This window comes from Glycine max, chromosome 18 (genome assembly GCF_000004515.6).
Source record: "Glycine max cultivar Williams 82 chromosome 18, Glycine_max_v4.0, whole genome shotgun sequence".
Taxonomy (NCBI): domain Eukaryota; kingdom Viridiplantae; phylum Streptophyta; class Magnoliopsida; order Fabales; family Fabaceae; genus Glycine; species Glycine max.
In genome coordinates this window covers 57,040,201-57,058,437 of record NC_038254.2, presented here as the reverse complement: position 1 = coordinate 57,058,437, position 18,237 = coordinate 57,040,201, and the positions used below count along the sequence as shown (strand labels likewise).

The following is an 18,237-nucleotide window of genomic DNA, read 5'->3' as shown; positions in this document are numbered from 1 at the left end:
TGTCAAGCTCAACCACTTCTACTCGATCTATCTCAAAATGATAAAATTAATTCTAATAACTTTTTCTTTAACCTCCGGCCATCGTTAAAAAATAGTCAAGAATTCTTTCGATGCATGTTATATAATAAAAATAATATGAAACTTCACGAAAATGTGCACTCTTTCAAACCGATTTTGGCTAAACAAATACAGCTTGAATGAATAAGTCTGGTCTGGTCTATTTTGCTTGTATTATCAAGTCGATTGGTATTTAATAAAACCACAAATTAGAGATATAAAATAATGGTGTTATTCTATGCTTTAATAGAATCCTTATATTAATTATCATGTTGATTTGTCTTTTGTAAATCACTATTAGTGGATGATACCAAACATGGGATAATTTCATATATTTAAATAGAATCCGATTGTTCACGATTCTGGCAAGCTAAACTTAGGAAAGCTGAGTTTTCAGAGTACAATGCTTTTATATTTCATGAAAGGAGTTTAAAGAGTGAATTGCAGTAAGTAACTGCTAAATTTGTCATCTGTTTGATTTCTCTTTCATCTCAGCTTGACTTGAATTTGATTAATTAATGCCTTCCTGCAAATGAACAAAGTGTGACACATAGACATAGACATATACATATGATATGGCTTTTGGAGTAACCGAGTAAGAATAGGAAAGGAATTCGAGGTCAAATGACTATCCAGAGAGTTAGCAAAGTTAGCTAAGCAATCAACTTGATTGGCCTCTCTTAGAGCATGAAACCAAGTAATATATGATCATCATATCCTTTATACAGAACCAAGGAATTGATTGTTAATTAATTAATGAAAGGGTCTTTGGTTGGTCTTGCACCTTGGTTAATTTCTTCTTAAGAAACACACTATTGGATAAGATATATTTTTTTTAAAAAAAAGAAATACACTGAATTAACATTTTTCTTAGCAAAGAAAAAATATATATTCAAAGGAACGAGAAAGCCGTGCACAAGACCAATCCTGGAACAAGTAATGCAAAACAGGAATAGATCATCAAATAAAAATGTTAAGATTGACAGAGTCGCAATATACTCATCATCAATATGTAACGGAGGTTAAATTTGTTTTGAAACACTTTTAACAGAAAAAAATAACGAATCTTTCATTAATTAATTTATAAAAATTCTCATATAACTTTTTTAAAAGATAAGAGGACCTCTATTAAGAAATGACTTATATATATATATATATATATATATATATATATATATATATATATATATTCTTCTCCTAGATATGCTTCTAGTAGCTATATTTTTTATTGGAGATTATATTTCAGAACAGAATGAGGATTACAATGTTGTAATACATGATTTTCTGTTTAATGTATCAATCTAAATTTTTAGAGGAAATACAGTTCGTGAATCATTAGACGGCTGTTTGTTTGAAAAAAAGAGACTATAACGAATGAGAGTTCTAACGAAAAGAGGAATAAAATATAATTCATATTTTAATTCCAGTCACCCCAAGTTACTAACTAGACTCCTGAGCAAACGAATTTCTCCATTGGTTCTTGAAAAGAATATGACACATATCATGAGGGCACAGTAGATTCTAATGAAACGTCGTAAAACACCAATAGCAGTAGTATAGTGCATAACAAGATGCAGTAGGAAGAGAAAAATAAACCATTCTGACAAAAGGGATCACATACACCAGAAATCATGTATTACAACATTAACAACAGAAACTGCCACCTTTAAGGTTGATAGCATGCTATTCATTTTGCTTCTCCTCAGCTAAAAATACTGCTTTGAGAGCGAATTTCCCCAATTCTTTTAACCAGAACGTCTTTTTGTTATTACTACCAGCAATGCATGACAAGATGCAGGAAAAAGAAATCAATCTGATAAAATGGGATCAGATACACCAGAAAACAAGTCTTACACATTAATTAATCTCATAATAGTTCCTAGTCAGAAACTCACACTTTGAATAAGAAGCTGTTTATTTACCGCTTGCTCTATTGACATTTTACCAAGTTTTAATAAACTAACTAAATTGACAAACAGTCAACAATCACGGAAGCAAATCCAATGATATCACCTGTAGCAGCTGAATACACTGCATCGAGAGCAAAATTTGCCAATATTGATAACAAGCCATTCTTCACACTATTGCTACCAGAGCTAGCAACAGTATCTGGAGGCGCAACATTATCCTCATCCTTTATCATCTTCACAATAACTGGATTAAAAACGCTAGAAAGAGTGCTCCGCATGTTGTCAAAATCATTTGGGTTTGCATCCATGCTGACCTCGAGCCACTCTAAGGCAGAATCAATTGCATCATTGATATTTTTCTTGTCTTCTGGAGAAAGCTTCAAGCTAATCTCCTTAATGTTTATAGCATCCCTCATGTTGTAAGCGTACTTCTCCAATGCATGCCTTGATTGTACCTTGTTCCTATACATCTCATCTTCAGCTTTGTACTTCTCTGCTTCTGATATCATCCTTTCAATTTCTTTCTTCGAAAGCCTTCCTTTGTCATTTGTTATGGCCAGCTTCTTGGATATTCCCCTAGATTTTTCCTCGGCAGAAACATGTAGGATGCCATCATAATCAAGTTCAAAGCAAACGCTAATTTGAGGAACACCACGTGGAACTGGAGGAATTTCTAGCACAAACTTACCCAACAAGTTGTTGTCTCTAGTTCTTTTCCTCTCACCCTCGTATACATGAATCAAGATATTGGTTTGGTTATCAAAATGTGTTGTGAGTACATCTTCCATCTTTGTAGGAATGCTAGTATTCCTAGGAATGATTACTTTCATGATACCTCCATCTTCTTGCAACCCAAGGGAAAGAGGAGTGACTTCCCAAAGTGAAGCGTTTTGAACCTTCTCACTGGACTCACCATTAAGCATATAAGCATGGACAGCAGCACCATATGCAACGGCCTCATCAGCATTGATGCATTTGCAGAGATCCTTCCCATCAAAGAAGTCACTTAATAGTTGCTGCAATTTGGGAATCCTAGTAGATCCACCTGCGAGGACAACATCATGAACACTACTCTTGTCCATCTTAGCATCTATCAGACACTTCCCTACAAACTCAATACACTTGTTAAGGTAGTCCTTGTTGAGTTCCTCAAACTTTGCGCGACTTATTGATGAGTGGAAATCAATACCATCATACAAAGAGTCTACCTCAATGGTGGTCATTGTAGAGCATGAGAGTATCCTCTTTGCTTTCTCACAAGCAGTCCTCAACCTCCTAAGGGCTCTTTTGTTTCCACTAATGTCCATTTTATTCTTTCTCTTAAACTCTTTCACACAGTAAGTCACCATATTGTTATCGAAGTCCTCTCCTCCGAGGTGAGTGTCTCCAGTAGTTGCCTTAACTCGGATATGATCCTTCTCAAAAACAAGAAGAGACACATCCAAAGTACCACCACCAAGATCAAACACAAAAACGTTCCTTCTATCATTATTACAATTTTTCATTTCAAGCCGATATGCAATTGCAGCAGCAGTTGGCTCATGGAGGATTCTCAAAACATTGAGGCCAGCAATTTTACCAGCATCTTTAGTAGCTTGTCGCTGAGAATCATTGAAGTAAGCAGGCACAGTGATAACAGCATTCTTCACTGTTGATCCAAGGAAAGACTCTGCAATGTCAAGCATCTTTGCCAAAACCATGGATGAAATTTCTTCTGCAGAAAATTGCTTTTTCTCACAATTGTAATCAACAGCAATCATTGGTTTGCCATTAACATCAGCAATGACTTTGAATGGCCATAGCTCCATATCACTTTGAACCTCTTGATCACTAAATCTCCTACCAATTAGGCGCTTTGCGTCTACAAAATAAAACAAATCTCATTATATTCAGTGATATATATAGTATTTTAAATTGCTATACGTAGCCATCATGTCATCAACAATCAAAATGTTGGGACCTCATCGGAGACACTCTAATAAATCCTTAGATATAATGATGATAGCATTATGTAGCATGCAAATAATAATAACAATAGTAGGAATAAATAAAGAAAGAATTTTTGCATTCTGCTCCCATCACAAATTATTATATAATTAATTTTTTTTATAATAATGATAATATAATTTTGAATGGACTCACAAAATAAATTTTTTTACACTGAACATATATAGCATTTTAACTCTTATGTTTTAGGGTGAGCTTGATGAAATACTAACATGATGTTTTTTTAAGAGGTTGCAAGCCCACATTCATATGCAAGCTCAGCAATGATTTGATTTTTAGCTTCTTAATAAAAAGAGCACTAGAATGTGAACTTACTGAGCCCAACTTATATCTAAACATGTTGTAATCTAAAATAGTAATATTTTATAAAGAAAAAGTGATATGATATTCATTTCCAAAAATATTTATTTTCACTAGAAGATCCATTCTCAATTTCTCATATAATAATTAACAGTTAGGATATATGATATAATTAATCATATATATATATAGAATATTGACAGTTAATATAATATCACAAGATTTATAGATTTGTCGTTTTTAAAGGGTGTACTAGAGTATATTTTAGAAGATAAAAATATATTAATAATAGTTGTTTTTTATTAATGATTAAAATTATAATAAAATATATAAATAAATTATAAAATTATCAAAATTTAATCATTAATTTTTAATTAAGAATAATTATGTATTTTATTCTTTATACTATATATGCTTTATCCTTTACAAGAGGAAGGAGAAAGCTTTCATACGGCCGGTTTGCTTATAGTAAGGAGATTTGACTTCAAAACTTGAAAAGCTGGCATCGTCATCCATATTATTCCTATATATAATAATTGCAACAGGAGAAGAACCGTTATAGAAAAGTCATAGCAAAAGAGCGAAGCTTTTATAGTTGCATTTTTATTAAAAAAAATGTGTTGACCTTGTAGAAAAAAAGAAGTTTAGGTGCGTATTCAATAAAACACATTCAAACTTTTTAATTAAATAAAAACTAATACAGTATGTTAGTTATGTAATAAGATTTTATTACAATTTGTAAAAAAATGATTTTATTACATTACCCAGGATCAGTTTTCCCCAATATTTGGGGGAAGACAAGCTCCAAAAAACCGACATTATAGCCATTATATCATGTTGAAGATATACTTTTGTAACTGCATAATATTTTATTTTTCAATTTTTAAAATAGGATTTAATAAATAAGTTGATTTCCTATATTTTAGGGGTAAGTCAGTTTTAATGGATTAGCCTAGTCAAATAAGTGATTCTTATCTTTAAGGAGCAAGTTAGTTTTAATATTCTGTTTTGCTAATATCTTGTTATCTAATTAGTTTATCTTTTGCTATTTATTGTATCGTTGATGAGAAGAATTTGAATTAGAATAGAATAATTCTATTTCCTCTGCATACGTATTGTCTCTCTTCTCTCCTCTGTTTTTTATAATTTTCTCCACAAAACCAACAATTGGTATCGAGAGCCTTATTCTTACGGGACTTCTACCATGGAAGGTGAAGCAAGTTTTTCCCACATAACTCTTCCAATCTTTGATGGAGAGAATTATGATCTTTGGGAAGTGAAAATGGAATCCTACATGGAGTCTTTGGATTTATGGGATGCTGTGGAAGAGGATTATGAAATATTTCCGCTGCCTGAAAATCCCACCATGGCCCAAATTAAAAATCACAAGGAAAGAAAGATGAAGAAGGCAAATGCGAGATCATGTTTGTTCACTGGTGTTTCACAAATGATATTCATCAGAATCATGACTCTTAAATCACCCAAAGCAATTTGGGATTATCTGAAAGAGGAATACGCTGGAGATGATAGAATACGAAGCATGCAAGTGCTGAATTTAAGTAGAGAATTTGAGCTTCAAAGGATGCAAGAGTCAGAGACAATCAAAGAATACTCAAACAAATTGTTGGGTATTGCCAACAAGATAAAGTTGTTGGGAAGTGATTTTGCTGATTCGAGAATTGTAGAGAAAATTTTGGTAACGGTGCCGGAGAGGTATGAAGCATCTATAGCTTCATTGGAGAACACAAAGGATCTGTCGAAAATCACATTGACAGAAGTGCTACATGCCCTGCAAGCTCAAGAGCAGCGAAGGTTGATGAGGCAAGATCGTGTTGTCGAAGGTGCTTTGCCCGCCAAACATCATGAAGTTGATGAAAGCAAAAATGATTTTTTCAAGAAGAATCAACCAGCAAGCAGCGAAAACAGTGCAAACAACCAAGGTAAGGATAAAAAGAAAAATTATCCACCTTGTCAGCATTGTGACAAAAAAGGTCATGCACCTTTCAGATGTTGGAGGAGACCAGATGCAAAATGTAACAAGTGCAACCAGATAGGACATGAAGCGGTGATCTGCCCCAACAAAAATCACCATGAAGAGGGAGCTCAGATTGCTAATCAAGAAGAAGATGACCAACTGTTTGTGGCCACATGCTTCTTGAGTAGTGAATCAAGGAAAAGTTGGTTGATTGATAGTGGTTGTACGAACCACATGACATATGATAAGACCTTATTCAAAGATTTGAAGCCAACTAATGTCTCAAAGGTCAGAATTGGGAATGGTGGCTATATTCCTGTAAAAGGAAAAGGAACTGTTGCAATTTCAACGTGTTCAGGTATCAAATTAATATCAGATGTTCTTTATGTACCTAACATTGACCAAAACTTGCTAAGTGTAGGTCAGTTGATTAAAAAGGGATTTAAAGTGTCCTTTGAACATCAACATTGCTTTATCTATGACAATTTTGGCCGGGAAGTTCTAAGGGTTAAAATGAAAGGTAAAAGCTTCTCATTTGATCCAGCAGAGGAGGAGCATACAGCCTATTTCACTCAAGTCACACCCACGGAACTCTGGCACAAGAGACTTTATCATTGCCATCTTGAAAGAATGCTAAACATGCAAAAAAGGAAATATGCAAAAGAAAATTTGAAAAAGTTTCAAATGGAAGAATGCAAGTCTGTTAGCACACCAATGAATCAAAAGGAGAAGTTTAGCAAGGAAGAAGGTGTTGATAACATTGATGAAGGATATTGTGGGAGCTTGATTGGATGTCTAATGTATCTCACTTCAACAAGGTCAAACATTCTATTTTCTAAAAAGAACAAAACTGGAATTTTTGTTGACAATCAAGTAGTCATTGCTATTGCAAACAATCCCGTGTGTCATGGGAAGATTAAACATTTCAACATCCAAGTTTATTATTTGATAAAGATGCAACAAAGTGGAGAAGTGAACTTAATTTACTGCAAGTCTAAAGATCAATTGGCTGACATGTTTACAAAGTCACTACCTATCAACAATCTTAAACTCAAAGAATTGGAGTTTGCAGTTCCAAAAGCAAGGAGGAGTGTTGAAGATATACTTTTGTAACTGCATAATATTTTATTTTTCAATTTTTAAAATAGGATTTAGTAAATAAGTTGATTTCCTATATTTTAGGGGTAAGTCAGTTTTAATGGATTAGCCTAGTCAAATAAGTGATTCTTATCTTTAAGGAGCAAGTTAGTTTTAATATTCTGTTTTGCTAATATCTTGTTATCTAATTAGTTTATATTTTGCTATTTATTGTATCGCTGATGAGAACAATTTGAATTAGAATAGAATAATTCTATTTCCTCTGCATACGTATTGTCTCTCTTCTCTCCTCTATTTTTTATAATTTCCTCCACAAAATCAACAATATCATATATAAAGAGTGGTGGAAAAGATCAACAAGAAAGGAGGCTAATGAAGCACAAGAGGGAACAAATTCAAAGATCTTCAGACCCAATCCAGAGTATGACCATATGTAACGGTAGCAAGGTATACTGAGTTGTCTTTCCCAAAAATATGATGTCAGACAACCTCACCATCCACACATATATATATTGATCAATTTGATGCTACATTGCTACTAGTACGTACTTACAAAGCAATTATATGCTGTATTTAATTGGTCAAATTTTTTTGGTGATGTCTAACTGTGCTATATTGTATTTTCAACCCTCTTAAATGCTTTTTATATTAAGGAGAAGTAGAAAACACTTTTTCACTTTAAAACTTCCACATTCTCAAAAACTTATTCTTAGTCTTATTGAAGCTTTCTCCTTCCAAGATATATTAAATTTTTTTAGAAGATATATTCCAAGATATATACTCTCCAAGCCATTCTTAATATAAGCAGTGTATATTCAAAGGAAAATGTTTTTTAGTGGGAATTTATGCTAAAAAAAGCTTACATTTATCTCACTCGATCTAAAGAGACAAGTAAAAGTTCGAACAAGTAACCTATCAAACAATGTGAAACCTTATATCTTGCTTCCCTTTAGGATTTTGATCATTTCAGAAGTTAAACCAATACTAGTATGTGTGTGTGGATGCACGTGTGAGTATATTCATGAATGAAAAAATTGCAAATGACCTTTATATATTTTAGTTCCCATTTAAAGCAAGCATAATTAAGCTAAAGGGTTTAGTATTTTACCAAAGACAGTGTTGGTTGGATTGGTAGCAGCCTGGTTCTTGGCAGCATCACCAATCATCCTTTGGGTGTTATTGAAAGCAACATAAGAGGGTGTTGTTCTGTTTCCTTGGTCGTTCGCGATGATCTCCACTCGATCACGCTGCCACACTGCAACGCATGAGTATGTCGTGCCCAAATCGATTCCTATCGCAGGTGTCTTGCCATTTGTTGCCATTTTTCTCTTCCAAGCAAGGCAATGGAGTTTGGACAAGAAGTTGCAATAATCAATATGAGAACAAAGTACTTTACAAGATACCTATGTAAAAAGATATACTGTACTTGGAATCAAATCTTCGCGTGGTACATCACTTTCACAAGATAATATATTAAACAATCCACTTGTTCAAACAATACAATGATTGAGATATTCCTATAAAAGTATACATATAATAACTAAGCAACATGACTTCCCAATAATGATGTCATTCAATTTTTATTGAATCACTTTCAATAGTGACTGTAAATTGAGTTTTTTTATTTTATTTTATATACAACACGCAACCATTTGAGAAAACAAGTTGCAAGTTGTTCATCGAGATTGCACTTTTTTTCAAAACTCCTTGCTGTTTTTTATTTGGAACCTTTCAGCCTTTCAGAATGACTAGCTGTAATTAAAGAAAACATTAATAGTAGCTTTATATATATATATATAGTTGCTGTACACTTGTACTATGGACCGTTTCTTAATTATTTGAAGATGTCCACTCTTCACATGGTTGTTGAGTTCATATTAAAATACTAGCTAGTTGTATATTGGGTTTTTAAAACTTGAAACACAATTTTAAAATCAACAGTTATTTAATCATGGGTGTGAAATATTTTACAAATTTGAACAATTGTTTCTTAGTTAGAAATAAATCATTTTGGCTCATTCTAACCTAAATTTATTTATAAATTATTCCTTGTCATCAAATTTAATTGTTAAGCACCAGGCTAAAAGATTTGTCGAACCTCCATAATATTGACCACGGAAATAGTTTTTACCGTGATTGTTTAAGACCTTTTCTTATTAGGCCTCTTGGGTGGTTATCTGCTTCGCTGTACAAAAGTTGATGGGCTTGGCTTCATTCAACTTTGTAGTTATCCATGTATTGATTAGGCTTGGCGTTTTCTTCTTGCATCATCTTTTTCTTTTCTACATCCATTTTATTTTTGACAATTTTTCTCACGAAGACTATACTTCTCGCTCATGAAGACTATACTTTTCGCTCCAACTTGTTAAGTTTGAACGATTAAAACACTTTATATATTTAATAAGTAACTTTTTCTCATATGAATCATAACATGATACATTACATCTTTTATTTCTTTTCTATTTAAGTAACTTTTTAAATTTTTATCATCATCATATTCATGTAAATTATTTACTCATTTGTTGATAATTAACCCTTGTCAGAAATTTATATCTTTAGTAGGATTTTTTACTACATTTTTTGTCTAAAAAATTTAAAATCAATAATTTACTTAAGAATTCATTCCTAATACCACTTAAACCTCGAAGATGATAGTTACAATTTGAATAACTAGTAGTATTCTCTTTAATAGAGTAATCCTAAAAAAACATTAAATGTCTTATAAATTATCTTATATATATATATATATATATATATATATATCATAAACAATTGTTTTTATACAATTGAATATTATTATTTTTTCTATTTTAATTTTGAAATAATAAATATAAAGTATAAAAAATAATATATTTTAATTATCTTTAATGAAATAGTTTTTGCAGTAATAAAAACATGACTTTTATTTTATCTCAAATATACTCAATTGAGTCATTTCAATAACTGCGATTTCTTTGGGTGATTTCATCTCTACTTTATTCATTTGAATGGTTACTTTATGTTATTTTATTTTCAATAATATTTCCTTTTTAACAAATTATTCTTTAATCTCTAATAATTTCATCTCTCTATTTCACAATCACATATCATCTTCTATGAAATAAGTTAATAAAATTAGACTTGTAGTATCGGTTTATTGAGGGTCCCATAAAGACTTGTGTTTGGTTGATTTATGTGCTCGTCATATCAATTTATTGAGGGTCACACAAAACTTGTTTTCTTACAATATTCTTTGACTAGTTAATGTACCCACATTAAGAGATGAATTTACGTGAGCCGGTGGTCCGTGGGAAAAAAGGAATTTGATATCCGTGGGAAAAGACAAGGGAAGTGTGTTTTGAACCCGTGTCCCGTATTCATTGACTTGAGAAGTAAGTCTTCAACCTTTGTCATTATTCGTGTATAGCAAGTTTAAAGTAGTAATTAACGTTAATTTATTTGTTTATTTTTAAATGATAATACGTAAATTTAAAATTGTAATTAATATTTTATCTATATCAAATTATTCTTAATTTTTAATATGATTCTCTATATTATTTATCTTTTATAAAATACGTATATAAAATATTAAAGAATGTATATGGTATGATTAAAGATAGTAACAAATTTTCAAAATGACAAATGTAAAATGAAGTTAATAAGGTTAAAAATGAGATATCTGCATTGATGGTATTCCTAGAAAAAAGAAGATGGTATTCCTAAAAGGAATGATAATAAACAAACATGAAAGCTTGGTTAAAGAACTAAATTTAGTTAAGAATGAATCAAGTGAAAGTTAAGTGTCAGCATTTTACACTCACGTCACTTTTGTTTGGATAAGAAGTTACAAATTTGTAATGATTACAATAAAAAAATTCTTTAAAAAAAATACACATATATAATTAAGGGTTCTCTTATAATATATAAAACTCTCGTTATTTAGGAATTAAAGTTTTAGGTAATTAAATTTATATATATATATATATATATATATATATATATATATATATATATATATTTAATTTATTGAGATGTTTTTTAAGAATAAAATTGTGAAGTTATGCGAATCAAAGTAGATAATATCTCAAAAGTATAACACCTACCAATGCAATAGACTTTAGATCAGAAAAAAATATAATAATTAGTTTGAAATGCTATTTCTTTTAAATTATAATAATGTAGGATAAGATTATTGTTTTTTTTATAATAATAATTTTTAAAATTATATCTAAGATGGTTTTTTTCATTAGTTAATAATTAGTAGTGTGTAAAAATTAAACTCTAAAATTAAATTAAAAGAGATGAGACTTTTAAAATTGATGAGAAACTTATGAAAATAAGTTAATCAAATTAATATTGACATCATTTTTATTGATATATGATATGTCAAGATTTAAAATAAAAAAAATTTAAATTAAGATTGACTAAGATTATAACAATGATTTTAAATTTTAGTTTATTTAAAATGGAAAGATGTTTTAAATTTAATATAATGTATTCATATATAAAATTCAAATAAAAAATGAAATTTAAATTAAAAGATAATATTTGAAATAAATAAATAAAAGATAATGTATTCATATACTTATGAGAATGACCCTCTAAAAACTAGTAATCGATAACTGTTGCTATTGCTATTTAATTGGTGGCTTTCGTTTGTTATTGATAAGTTTAGTTGAGACTTCGGAGTTCAAATGTTTGAAAAATTCTTATAGGTTTTCTTCGGAGTTCGAATGATATAATTGATCACTAATTAGAATGATGTATTTGACAAAAAACAAAAGTGGTTATTTTAACGTTGCTGTATTTCAATTTCCTTGTGCTAGTATTTGAATCTGAACCTAGTTGCATTGAATAGTTAATTCTTGATTGCTTTTGTTAAGGATCATTCATTTCACTTGTGGTCACTGCTAATTTAAGTTATTTCTTATTAGTAAGTCTTCTGCTGTTTTCTCTCGAGTTTGCATGTGTTGATAACTCGATGAACAAGAGTACTAGAATAGATGACAATTGGATTTCTACAAATGCTAGTAAAAGATTCTCAACTCAATTCTCTGCATTACAAATGAACTTTCATGTTTTCTTATTATTGATTTAATTTCTATCTTCAAAATGATAAATAATAGCTAATTTGCCAAACAGTCAACAATCACGGAAACAAATCCAATGATATCACCTGTAACAGCTGAATACACTGCCTGGAGACCAAATTTTGCCAATATTGATAACCAGCGATTCTTCCCACTTTTGCTACCAGAGCTAGCAACAGCACCTGGAGGCGCACCATTATCCTCACCCTTTATCATTTTAACCATGATTGTATCAAAAACGCTAGAAAGATTGCCCCGGAAATTGTCAACATCTTCTTTTTCAGCATCCACACTGACCTCAAGCCATTCTAAGGCACGATCAACTGCATCATTGATCTTTTCCTTGTCTTCCGGAGAAAGCTTCAAACTAATCCCCTTATGCTTTATAGCATTCCTTATGTTGTATGCGTACTTCTCCAATGCATACCTTGCTTCTACCTTCTTCCTATACATCTCATCTTCAGCTTTGTACCTCTCTGCTTCTGATATCATCCTCTTAATTTCTTCCTCAGAAAGCCTTCCTTTGTCATTTATTATGGTCACCTTCTTGGTTATTCCCAAGGAATTCTCCTTGGCAGAGACGTGCAAGATACCCTCATCATCAACTTCAAAGCAAACGATTATTTGAGGAACACCACGCGGAACTGGAGGAATTTCTAGCACAAACTTGCCCAACAAGTTGTTGTCTCTAGTTCTTTGCCTCTCACCCTCATAAACATGAATCAAGATATTGATTTGGTTATCCAAATGTGTTGTGAATACATCTTCCATCTTTGTAGGAATGCTAGTATTCCTAGGAATGATTACTTTCATGATACCTCCTTCTTTTTCCAACCCAAGGGAAAGAGGAGTGACTTCCCTCGGTAAAGTGTTTTGAACCTTCTCACTGGACTCACCATTAAGCATAGAAGCATGGACAGCAGCACCATATGCAACGGCCTCATCAGCATTGATGCATTTGCAGAGATCCTTCCCATCAAAGAAGTCACTTAATAGTTGCTGCAATTTGGGAATCCTAGTAGATCCACCTGCGAGGACAACATCATGAACACTACTCTTGTCCATCTTAGCATCTATCAGACACTTCTCTACAAACTCCATACACTTGTTAAGGTAGTCCATGTTGAGTTCCTCAAACTTTGCGCGACTTATTGATGAGTGGAAATCAATACCATCATACAAAGAGTCTACCTCAATGGTGGTCATTACAGTGGATGAAAGTATTCTCTTTGCTTTCTCACAAGCAGTCCTCAACCTCCTAAGGGCTCTTTCGTTTCCACTAATGTCCTTTTTATTCTTTCTCTGAAACTCTTTCACACAGTAAGTCACCATATTGTTATCGAAGTCCTCTCCTCCGAGGTGAGTGTCTCCAGATGTTGCCTTAACTCGGATATAATCCTTCTCAAAAACAAGAAGAGACACATCCAAAGTACCACCACCAAGATCAAACACAAAAACATTCCTTCTTTCATTATTACAATTTTTCCTTTCAAGCCGATATGCAATTGCCGCAGCAGTTGGCTCATTGATGATTCTCAAAACATTGAGGCCAGCAATGGCACCAGCATCTTTGGTAGCTTGTCGCTGAGAGTCATTGAAGTAAGCTGGCACAGTGATAACAGCATTCTTCACTGTTGATCCAAGGAATGACTCTGCAATCGCTCGCATTTTTTCCAAAACCATGGACGAAATTTCTTCTGCAGAAAAGTGCCTTTCCTCACAATTGTAATTAACAGCGATCATTGGTTTGTCATTAACATCAGCAATGACTTTGAATGGCCATTGCTTCATATCACTTTGAACCTCTGGATTACTAAATCTCCTACCAATTAGCCGCTTAGCACCTGCAAAATAAACGAGAGTTTCCTGCAAATTAAGGTAACCAAGTATTTAAAACTTAAACTCATAATACTATTTAAGGTGGAACACTTTGTGATTGTTATCACACCTTTAATGCTAATAGAGTTTGATGTTCACCAATTTTTTTCATATATAAACTAGAGTGTTTTGTCGTATTTTATTCTAATCTCATATATTTAAGTGTTTAATTTTAATTTTATGGTTTACTCCTTTCAAAGACACTTCTTATTTTTAAATTTAATTTGATTTAACCACTAGCAAAAAAAGTTATATTACTACATATTATATATTTAAATCTTAGATACATATTTTTCATAATAATATTATATATATATATATATATATATATATATATATATATTAGAAAAATATTAACTACACTCTATGATAGGTGAAGTGTGTATAAAATCAATCATTTTAATGGATTTTATTTTTCAATTAATTAATGATTAATAATTTTTAATAAATTTCCATCAAAGAAAATATCATAGACAAAATCACTAATATTATTATATATTTTTTATAATAGATTGAATATTATTATTATATGTATATAATTATATTTTATATACATATAATATATGGATAGAGGAATAGATCTTATCCTATCTTGATCTTAACCCGATTCATCTCTGGATAAAAAATACACTAAAGAGACAACTAACTACATATCATTGATAACCGTTAAATATGAGCTATTTTTATAATAAAAATATATTAAAATATCTTTAAAAATATTTATTTAGTAGTTGTTTTTTGCTTAAAGGATAGGAATTGATATTTTTATTATTTATGGCTTGTAGATATGAAAATGATAGATTAAAAGAAAAAAAGATCGAAAAAATATCAAAAAGAAATATTTTTAGCATTAGATCCAAATCCATTTCAACAACTATAAAAGAGGAAGTCAAGCCAAACAAAAAGACACACCTCCAACCCCCTCTAGTAGGGGAAATCTTTCCTTGCTTTCACCATTTTCTCTCTTTCTTTATTTCACCTCTTGTTATTGTAAAGTCCTCATGGCATGAGTGACTAAACTCCTATTTAGGACTTGGCCGGCCTAAAAGTTAAAGCGATGTATTGATGTACTCTTCAGTGTTTATTAATGCAATACCAGGTGTTCGGGAGGGGGTAACTTCTAAATAAGATTTAAAGAAAGTATGCATGCATTAGTTTTTATAGGGATTAGACATTCGAGAGAGGATAACTTCTAATCGAACAAAAAGAAAGGATTTCATAATAAAGTAATAATTTTATGTCCATGTATTCATGCAAACATCTAGAATTCATACTTTATGCATGTTATTTGAAATAAAATAGGCTTGTCATCCTGAAGAATCAGGAGAAGTAAATGAATAGATGTGGTAGGATAAATTCACTTGAATTGATAAACAAAAATCATAAAATCATACATTCTAAACAAACAAGACAGGTTAGGTCTTAACAAAAATTCACTTGAATTCATATTGTTTATTTTTTTTATTTGTTTTCTTTATCACCTTTAAATTTAAATATTTTATTTCTCTATCTTTTATCTCTTATCTTTTCATTTAAATCTTTATCTTATCTTTTATCTTTTTGCATCTTATATTTTAAATTTCTTATCTTTTACTTATAAATTAGATTTGTTTTAATCTAAATATAAACAAAATCTGTGTGCATTCGACACTCACAAATTGATACACTTGCCAACTGGTTAACAATGATAATGGACAAGATGATGCCCTAACCATCAATCAGGGCTAAGGTTAGTAAGGGTAAATTGATGCACCATATATAAGGAAATTAAATAGGTTTAGCGTATATTTTACCAAAGACAGTATTGGTTGGATTGGCAGCAGCTTGATTTATAGCAGCATCACCGATCATCCTTTGGGTGTTTTTGAAGGCAACACAAGAGGGTGTTGTTCTGTTCCCTTGGTCGTTCGTGATGATCACCACACGGTCGTGTTGCCACACTGCAACGCACGAGTATGTCGTGCCTAGATCGATCCCTATCACCGGTGTGCTCTCATTTGTTGCCATTTAGTTTCTCTCTTGCACACTCTCAGATCAGTAAAGTTTAGTTTGGAGCAGAAGAAACTGGCACTTGTGCAGGGACACTGCTGTGTTTTTTATTTTGATTCCAAATATCTCTAACAGAGCAACAAGAAGCGAAAATAAATTATATTCCACTCTAATAGAGTCTCCCACAAAGAAGAAATTATTAGAGATTAAAGAATAATAAACTACTAAGACTATACTTTTCGCTCACGAAGACTATACTTTTCGCTCCAACTTGTTAAGTTTGAACAATTAAAACACTTTATATATTTAATAAGTAACTTTTTCTCATATGAATCATAACACGATACGTTACATCTTTTATTTCTTTCCTATTTAAGTAACTTTTTTTTATCATCACCATATTCATGTAAATTATTTACTAATTTGTTGATAATTAACGCTTGTCAGAAATTTATATCTTTAGTAGGATTTTTTACCACATTTTTTATCTAAAAAATTTAAATTCAATAATTTACTTAAGAATTCATTCCTAATAAGCTAATACCGGTACTCAAACCACCAAGATGATAGTTACAATTTGAATAACCAGTAGTATTCTCTTTAATAGAGTAATCCTAAAATAACATTAAATGTCTTATAAATTATCTTATATATATATATATATATATATATATATATATATATATATATATATATATATATATATATATATATATATATATATATATATATATATATATATATATATATATATATATATATATATATATTTTTTCTATCCCCGTTTAATCCGTGGGAAAAAAGGAATATATCAGTTTTCCCCAATATTTGGGGGAAGACAAGCCCAAAAAACCGACATTATAGCCATTATATCATATATAAAGAGTGGTGGAAAAGATCAGCAAGAAAGGAGGCTAATGAAGCACAAGAGGGAACAAATTCAAAGATCTTCAGACCCAATCCAGAGTATGACCATATGTAACGGTAGCAAGGTATACTGAGTTGTCTTTCCCAAAAATATGATGTCAGACAACCTCACCATCCACATATATATATATATATATATATATATATATATATATATTGATGCTACATTGCTACTAGTACGTACTTACAAAGCAATTATATGCTGTATTTAATTGGTCAAATTTTTTTGGTGATGTCTAACTGTGCTATATTGTATTTTCAACCCTCTTAAATGCTTTTTATATTAAGGAGAAGTAGAAAACACTTTTCACTTTAAAACTTCCACATTCTCAAAAACTTATTCTTAGTCTTATTGAAGCTTTCTCCTTCCAAGATATATTAAAAATTTAGAAGATATATTCCAAGATATATACTCTCCAAGCCATTCTTAACATAAGCAGTGTGTATTCAAAGGAAAATGCTTTTTAGTGGGAAGTTATACTAAAAAAAGCTTACATTTATCTCACTCGATCTAAAGAGACAAGTAAAAGTTCGAACAAGTAACCTATCAAATGTGAGACCTTATATCTTGCTTCATTAGATTAACCCTTTAGGATTTTGATCATTTCAGAAGTTAAACCAATACTAGTATGTGTGTGCACGTGTGAGTATATTCATGAATGAAAAAATTGCAAATGACCTTTATATATTTTAGTTCCCATTTAAAGCAAGCATAATTAAGCTAAAGGGTTTAGTATTTTTCCAAAGACAGTGTTGGTTGGATTGGTAGCAGCCTGGTTCTTGGCAGCATCACCAATCATCCTTTGGGTGTTATTGAAAGCAACATAAGAGGGTGTTGTTCTGTTTCCTTGGTCGTTCACGATGATCTCCACTCGATCATGCCGCCACACTGCAACGCATGAGTATGTCGTGCCCAAATCGATTCCTATCGCAGGTGTCTTGCCATTTGTTGCCATTTTTCTCTTCCTAGCAAGACAATGGAGCTTGGACAAGAAGTTGCAATAATCAATATGAGAACAAAGTACTT

At 31.3% G+C, this 18,237-nt stretch overlaps 2 protein-coding genes across 3 annotated transcripts; both read right to left on the bottom strand.

Moving 5' to 3' along the window:
* Nucleotides 1-1,800: 1,800 nt before the first annotated feature.
* On the bottom strand, nucleotides 1,801-8,846 carry LOC100783822 (heat shock cognate 70 kDa protein 2). The gene is made up of 2 exons (XM_003552637.5): nucleotides 8,456-8,846; nucleotides 1,801-3,828 (listed from the first exon to the last, which is right to left on the bottom strand). Exons 1-2 carry the CDS (start codon nucleotides 8,667-8,669, stop codon nucleotides 2,021-2,023), a joined length of 2,022 nt encoding a protein of 673 aa, XP_003552685.1. The 5' UTR covers nucleotides 8,670-8,846; the 3' UTR covers nucleotides 1,801-2,020.
* A 3,475-nt stretch (nucleotides 8,847-12,321) lies between these two features.
* Nucleotides 12,322-18,200, bottom strand: LOC100798636 (heat shock cognate 70 kDa protein 2). Of its 2 annotated transcripts, none has more exons than XM_006602966.4 (2): nucleotides 17,954-18,200; nucleotides 12,322-14,261 (listed from the first exon to the last, which is right to left on the bottom strand). In XM_006602966.4, the coding sequence occupies exons 1-2, from the start codon at nucleotides 18,164-18,166 to the stop codon at nucleotides 12,453-12,455; spliced, it is 2,022 nt and encodes a 673-aa protein (XP_006603029.1). In that variant the 5' UTR covers nucleotides 18,167-18,200; the 3' UTR covers nucleotides 12,322-12,452. The 2 variants fall into 2 exon arrangements, with proteins under 2 accessions (XP_006603029.1, XP_003551819.1); XM_003551771.4 differs by lacking the exon at nucleotides 17,954-18,200 and adding an exon at nucleotides 16,088-16,504 and having other exon boundaries at nucleotides 12,322-14,260.
* Between the last annotated feature and the right edge of the window lie 37 nt (nucleotides 18,201-18,237).

Coding starts and splice junctions, on each gene's coding strand:
- LOC100798636 (XM_006602966.4), bottom strand. CDS start 18,166: ATGGCAACAAATGGCAAGACACCTGCGATAGGAATCGATTTGGGCACG. Junction 14,262..17,953: donor ATCCAACCAACACTGTCTTT/GGAAAAATACTA, acceptor GTTTATTTTGCA/GGTGCTAAGCGGCTAATTGG.
- LOC100783822 (XM_003552637.5), bottom strand. CDS start 8,669: ATGGCAACAAATGGCAAGACACCTGCGATAGGAATCGATTTGGGCACG. Junction 3,829..8,455: donor TCCAACCAACACTGTCTTTG/GTAAAATACTAA, acceptor TTTATTTTGTAG/ACGCAAAGCGCCTAATTGGT.